The 2,637-nt window shown below is 44.0% G+C and overlaps 1 protein-coding gene across 1 annotated transcript in view; it reads left to right on the forward strand.

Moving 5' to 3' along the window:
• Nucleotides 1-920, forward strand: part of LOC146829045 (gamma-aminobutyric acid receptor subunit beta-4-like) — a 584,921-nt gene extending 584,001 nt beyond the window's left edge. The window contains 2 exon segments of the mRNA XM_085606649.1: nt 1-143; nt 145-920. Of these exon segments, the coding sequence (XP_085462775.1) occupies nt 1-143; nt 145-336 (335 nt within the window). The 3' untranslated portion in view covers nt 337-920.
• The last annotated feature ends 1,717 nt before the right edge of the window (nt 921-2,637 follow it).

Here is a 2,637-nt window from a genome sequence, read left to right on the forward strand (position 1 = left end):
ATATGAACAACGAGTTGATGCCTTCGGATGTGGCCAGCAGCGTCAGCGACTCCAGGAATTCCGTCATGTCTTTTGACAGCTCAGGAATCCAGTTCCGGAAACAGCTGACCTCTCGGGATGGCTTCGGTCATGCCACTTTGGACCCGCCATCCCCCAATGACTGCCACTGCCCACCGCAACCGCGCCAACTGCCGCCTGCGCCGGCGATCCTCCAAGTTGAAGCTCAAAATCCCTGACCTGACTGACGTCAGCACCATTGACAAGTGGTCACGGATCATTTTTCCAATTACATTTGGATTTTTCAACCTCGTGTACTGGTTATATTATGTCAATTGATCCAGCATCTCTGTCACCTCCAGAAGAGAGAGAAAAACACTCGGGCAATGACAGAGGAGTGCTTATTTTCTTTCCTTTTTTCCTTTTGTTTTGGGGGGGTGGTCGTTTGGAATTTTATTTCCCTTTCAGCACACAAAAACACAGAGAGGGTATCACTTCTCAATGCAAATGCATTTTTTTTAATTTCTTACAGAAGGACTTCATCCTTGAGGGAAACAAAAACAAAAAAATCCAACAGAAATGTTTTTAAAAATAACTTTAAATAGGGGTCAGAAATGGGGGTACAAATAGGGTATATTTGAATGTGCAATGCTTTACTTACTGTGTATGCTGACATCTACTCCCCATTGCCATAGTCCTTTCTTTTTTCATACCTCTCTTCGTCTTTGTATGTTTTGTTTCCCTTACTTTCCTTTATTTTCACCCCCTTCGCCTGCTTCTCGTTAAATCCTGGAGGGATCCAACGAGGTGGGAAATGTTGCAGTGCATGTTTTTATTTTTTCTTGCTTATAATATAAGTGACAAAGGTATCTTTTTAAAAAAAATGGGGCCGTAGGGGGCAACATACGGGGCTTTGAGGTTCACTGCGGGCATAGGGGTGGAGGGAGGGGTTGTATGTGCATTGAAAAGCACAGTGTGTTTGCAAGCTGCCTTTTTCAGCCTTCAGGACTTTGTAGGGGTTTCTGTGCAAAGAAAAGTGTACATACGGTACTTGGCTTGTGTGGGAATATGTATGTGCCATGGCGCGTTGTCTGGGAGGGGGGAGGAGGGGATTTGTAATGTCTTTTCTAGAAAGAGAACAACACACATGACGTTCACAAACAGTATTATGGATGTATAGCAGGGCTGCATCCGAGTGCAGTCGAGTGCAACAAAGCAGGGGCCTCTGATTCGTTCCTTGCAATGGTGATCTCACAAGATGATGCAGACATAGAGAGGGAACTGGCACACATGACTTAAGAGTATATCATGGGCAGATGAAGCTCTCATTATCTTAACAGGTCCCGCCTCCCTTAGAGAAGCAATTCAGATATTTGGTGAAAGTCCGTCCCTTTCTTTGAGATGCTTTCAGATGGTTTCTCCTCCTCCTCTTTCATCTCTCTGCTTTTAAATCAGAGTTTCAAATCCTTTTGAAGATTCAGAGGAATGTGTGAAAGGTGAATTGCATCCAATTCATAAGCAGCGGAAGTGAGCGACTGAGAAGGGGGTATATGTTTATGGTTCACCAATCTAAGATGACATTGGTGAAATATGTCAGTGGTTTTACTAGGACGGCAGGGCCGGATTCTGGCAAGGGCAGTGAGATTACCCCATTACATTTTTATATCTGTGTGGCATTTTACACTAATTCTTTTAGCGAGGTCATTGCTGTTCAGCAGATGCAAAAACACAATGTTTGTTTTGAGCCAAATGGTGAGAAATGCGAGCTTTGATTTATCCTGCTACAAGAAAGAAATAGAGCAAAACAGGCCACCATTTAGAAATATGCAATGTGGTGTAAATAGCATCTATGTACAAATTAGTGAAAACTAAAAAAATGGCATCAGCTGGGGCAGTTTATGCTAGAATTCTACAAATGATCACCTTAAATATATGTGTTACTTGTTAGGAGAGGAAACAGAAAGTGCTGTGGAAAACACAACTAACTGGTCAACTTATTCTGTGTCACTATTCAGGTTATATGAACTTTCACTATTAGCTGGTCCAGTCTGGATTCAATTTGCCCCAGAATATTTCTGAGCACATGAAGCTTCTCTTGACCACGCTTGAGAATGTGTAAGACTTAAGATCTCACTTTTGTCCATCCTTAGGAATATCACAGTTTTGTTGGGTTTAGCCATATGGGCCTAAATGAGACGGCTACAAAGCTACCGATCCATTGAGAAGGAATAGTACTTTGGCATTTTAGTCCCACAGTCAGAACATATTGTCCTAGATAAATTAAATGAAATGAACACATCCGTTATTGAAAGATTAAGGCTCTAAATATGATTTTGGTGGTAGGACCGCCAATCCTCAGCATCTGCGGTTGGTAGAAAGCCACCAATGCGGCATCCCGACCGGCGCATTTTGCATTTATCGCTCAGCCAGCGGTGGGACGGTGGCGGTCTTTCTGCAGCGGCATGCTGCGGCTCACCAAGTGAGCCTGCAGGCAGTGCTGCTGCACTGCAGTGAATGCACTGTTGTGTGCGCACTGTTGTCATGCACAATGTCGTGCATTGCACACAGTGCACACATGACAGTGCAGGCATAGGGGCAGCCACAATACTCAATGGGCTTAAACGCCCAGGTGCTCTGTTT

Source organism: Triturus cristatus, chromosome 5_2 (genome assembly GCF_964204655.1).
Source record: "Triturus cristatus chromosome 5_2, aTriCri1.1, whole genome shotgun sequence".
In the NCBI taxonomy this organism is placed as follows: Eukaryota; Metazoa; Chordata; class Amphibia; order Caudata; family Salamandridae; genus Triturus; species Triturus cristatus.